Source organism: Oryzias latipes, chromosome 1, assembly GCF_053564925.1.
Source record: "Oryzias latipes strain Hd-rR chromosome 1, Olatipes_Hd-rR_3.1".
Lineage (NCBI taxonomy): Eukaryota > Metazoa > Chordata > Actinopteri > Beloniformes > Adrianichthyidae > Oryzias > Oryzias latipes.
The window spans coordinates 2,200,509-2,205,000 of NC_136237.1; the positions used below are offsets into that span (position 1 = coordinate 2,200,509).

At 39.2% G+C, this 4,492-nt stretch overlaps 1 protein-coding gene across 1 annotated transcript in view; it reads right to left on the bottom strand.

Moving 5' to 3' along the window:
* Nucleotides 1-2,088: 2,088 nt before the first annotated feature.
* LOC101175628 (NADH dehydrogenase [ubiquinone] iron-sulfur protein 8, mitochondrial) overlaps nucleotides 2,089-4,492 on the bottom strand; it is a 19,258-nt gene continuing 16,854 nt past the window's right edge. Inside the window, exon 8 of the mRNA XM_004066313.5 lies at nucleotides 2,089-2,817. Coding sequence (XP_004066361.1) covers nucleotides 2,686-2,817 — 132 coding nt within the window. The 3' untranslated portion in view covers nucleotides 2,089-2,685. The remainder of the gene's footprint in view (nucleotides 2,818-4,492) is intronic.

Sequence of the window (4,492 nt, forward strand, 5' to 3'; positions counted from 1 at the left end):
GGCCGAACTGAGAGCACTGACTCTTCCCAGAAGGGGCGGTTCCTCACATCGTGAGGATTGGAAGGGGCTTGTACTCGGGGGAATACTCCGAAATGTGTAAAAGGTTCAATATTCTGTGTTGGGGTTGTTTTTTTGTGAGGAGTGAACATTATGATACATTTAATAGCTTTAAAAAAGCTGAGTTTGTCTGATATAGACCACATGTGTCAAACTCAAGGCACGCGGGCCAAATGTGGCCCGCCATGTCATTTTATGTGGCCCGCCAGTGGGGCTGTGATGATGACCTCATCACCGCACTTTTTTTTTTTGTTGAAAGTTCAGCATATGGTACGTGATTGAACTATAATAAACAAATTAAACACATTCATCTTTGCTGATAATTGACTCTTTCTGCTAGTCCTGTGTTCAGACTTTCCTTCTTTCTTTCAGACTGTTCTCTCCTTCTCTCCCACCGCGCCTCTCACTGCCTCTGCTGCACGCGGCTCCCTTTACACACACGGGCGCGCGCTGTCAGAAGCACACATCCTCATTCTACAACAGAAGTTTCTGTCTCGTGAGGAAATACGACAAATTTACTGCGTTCTTATTATTAATTTCCATTTGTATTCATTTACGTTACAAGCTGCGTGCGTTTTTAAGTGCGCGACACGGCCGCCCGCCGGAGGATTTTGTGTTGGGGGGTTTATTACTGTTCTCAGTCACTCTGTAACACCAAACATGAGCGCGCACTGTTAGATTTCGATGAATATCACTACATGTTTTGTTTGGGAACTATTTTGTGCAGCGCAACGTTACGTGTCTGTATAAATATAGGCGGAGCCTCCTGCCCCGCGTTCTTCATGCGTGTCAGGCTTCATGGCTACCAGAAAGGGGACAAAGTGTCTGCAGTCTGTTTATTACTGGGCAATACATAATATTTTGAGGAGATGTCTGTACCAGAGAGCACAGGTGAAACTGGCGCGCAGCTCCAGAGCGGTCCACTGCAGAAGAATCAACACGCACCCCCAACACACGTGTGCGCACCTTCCTCATCCCAGTCCTACACACGACGCAGCGCGCTCACACAGTCACAGTCAATCTACAACACCTATATAGTTAGTTCATTAGTTAGATAGGTAGTAGTTAGTTGTTACTGTTATTTGTTAATAAAGAATACTACGTTGTAATTGTATTTATTTTTGATGCGGCCGCCGGGTAATTTTGTGTATTTTTATTTTTACTTTTTTTTTTTGGGGGGGGGGGGGGCGGGGGCTGCGGTTAACCGCGACACCGCGCCCCCCGGTGGTTCATCACCATGGTGATCAAAAATCCGACACGTCACAGCTCTACCCGCGAGAGCATGAAGGTTTTTAATTTCTTTAAAAAAATTGTTGTGTATTTATTCATATCTAGGGGGAATTGGACTTGAAATATGGGATTGGGCAACTATGCATTAGGACTTGAAGACTCGTCCAGTCCCAGCAGGTCCCTGAGGTCATGTGACCAGGGTCTGCAGGTTGTTACAGACTAACAGAGCCTTTGCAGCAGAAGTGGCCCCATCCCTCTGGAACTCCCTTCCTCTCAGCCTCAGATCTGCAGACTCAGTGATTTCTTTTAAAAGCAGCTAAAACCTTCTTTTGAACATTGCTTCAATTCTTTTATATATTCTGTGTTTTACTGTGAAGAACTTTGTGATTTTTATCTTGAAAGATGCTATATTAATTCTTATTTTAATTATTGACACAAACATCTCACTAGTGCGTTTTAACTCTTTTTGGAGCTAAATGAGGCAAAACTTGATGTTTTAGATCGTTCACGTTTACAAACTGTATTCCATAAAGGGCAGCCAGAGCAGATAGGTTCGTTTGAAATAGGACATTTTCTACTAGTTATAACTTTGGCAACAGCCATTTTGTCCTTCTGGACAGACGTTTTATGGCAGTACCATTTAAAAATAATAATCAGGTTTTACAATCCAGCTTGAAAACTTAAAAATCATTTCAGGCTCAAATTTCTGCTGCGTTTTCTTCATCTTAAATAATCCCACATGTGGTGTTTACCAGGAAAGTTTCCACGTAAGATCAAGACAAACCGTCACAGACTCCAAAATTCAAACCAAATTTTATATGTTTATGAGAGAGACGGGACACAACCGTAAACTCTGTGGTCATTGTCACCACGATTGATGAACTTCAGGAAAGAATTAAAGAAGTTATTTTTACAGTTTGGAGAAATGAATTTGCCATGAATCATGAAACCAATTTAGATATTTTTTGTCTGAATAAACTATGTTAAGAATGAACACAGTTTGATAAACATTTGTCCACGATTCATTTTTGAATACATGAGAGTAGTTGGTTAAGAAGATTCTTTATGTGACTAAATCATTTCTAAATACAGGAAATAGATCATTTGAAGATCCACTTGAAAGCCAGTCTTTTTCATTTTTATCACCTACAATATCAGATTGACAACATTTTCGGAGCAGAAACCATTGTTACATCAGTAAAAGGACATGACACCCCAGACATAAAGGATTCTTGTGGGTTTCTTCAAATAAATAGACGTCTGCTAACAGGACTGAAGCGGTCTTTCCTTCTGTGTTTGCAGAATCAACATGTAGAGTTTGGAGGAGGCCAAAGTACAGAGTATAAATGTAGCATCTGGACATACTGAAAGCATCCACGTCGCCATGTGCCCAGCGTCTTATCGATAAAGATAATCCGCCTGAATGTTAGCAGCTATTTCCGCCTCCCACTTGTCTCCGTTGTTCAGGAGTTTCTCCTTGTTGTAGAGAAGCTCCTCGTGGGTTTCAGTAGAAAACTCAAAATTCGGCCCCTGGAGAAAAAGAAAAACACGTTTGAATCTGCTGAGAGACGGAAGGTGGGCTTCAGGTGGAGCGTCTCTGTTCAACAACCCCCACATCTATTCCTTCAACCTTTAAGCTTTTCTACTGAACCTTCAAAAAAAAAAGACAATTATGGGGACACATTTGGATCAGACTAAAGTGACTAAAAAACAGATTGTATATTTCAAAATAATAATAGTAACTAGAAGGAGCTGCATTTCCTGCAGGGCTGATGATGTACTGCTGAAGGAACAAGAAAATAAAAGGGTCATAATTGGAAAAAAAATTAAAGAAAAAAATGATCAAAGTTGCCCATAAATAAAGTGAAAACAGCACAATAACGAAAAAGATATGTTTGTGAAAAATGCCAGAGCTGGGAATCGAACCAGCGAGCTTCTGCACCAAGGATTCCCCATTTATTTCAATGGAGGCAGAAATCCTGGAATATCTGGAAAAGTTCAAGGATCTGAAGGAGCAAAAGTCACAGCTGGAAAAAGCTGAAAGAGCTGAACATTTGAATAGTTGAATGGTTGAAATAGATGAAACAATGTAGGAGGAGTTAAGCAGAAAAAAATGGTGGAAAATAATAGAATGAAGAAAGAGAAACAGGAAAACTATGGGATGAATACTTTATAGCATTCAACCAGTAATAATAAAAATTGAAAACATTTTTTAAACTCAGAAGTAAACATTGTAAACTTAAAAGAATCATTAAACATTTGAAAAAGGAAATTGTTTATTTGAAAAAATAATATTGTTAACTTGAAAGAAATAAGTTTAATATTAAAACTTAAATAAAAAGAAAAGAAAATTCAACCTAAAACTGGTACCAAAGAAAAAAATGCTCACTTTTTATTTTATTTATTTATTTATTTAATAAAAATTACATTAAAATGCCGACTTGTCTTTTCAACTCTTTGCTTTCAGTTTTCAGATTCAATTCAGTTCCACGTTTTCGCTGCTGAGCCGATCCTACGTTTGTGTGGGGGCGGGGCTTTGACCTCATTGGCTATTGGAACATGATTCCCAGAGAGCTTATGGTGATGTGAGGCCTTTGGGGACAATGTCTGTTCATATGCCCCCCCCCCCTCCCCCTCTGATGTTTTCCCTCACTAAATCCATGTTCACCTTTCACCGTCTCCCTGTTTTGTGCATTTTCTTCAGCGCCACCTAGCTGTTGACCGTGTCAGCGTGTTCTCTCTCTCTCTCTTTTTAAACTCTGACAGTTTAAAAAAGAATGAAAAGTGGGAAAATGTTGGTGTCTATCTGACTAAAGCGTAAAAATGTGGAGTTAGGAGTTTCCTCTGTCACCCGATGGGAAATCGTGTCCTGAGGTCAAAGCCCCGCCCCTACGTAAATAAATAAGAGAAGTACTGAAAAGATGAAAAAAATGAAAACAGAGAACTGAAAGCAAAGATGAAATTAAAAGAAAAGTTTAAAATACAAATAAAGACTTTTTTCTTTGGTACCATGTTTAGATTTAATTTCTTTCTAGTTATTCAAGTTTACAATTAAAATTTCACATTTTCAATAATTCCTTCAAATAATTCCCAATCTGGTTTTTCACCAACTTAAATCTGATCCAAATGTGACCCCATAAACAATGTCTTTAAGTTGTTGCAGGACAGAAATGCGAGCAGCAGAAATTCCCCTCAAACTAAATTT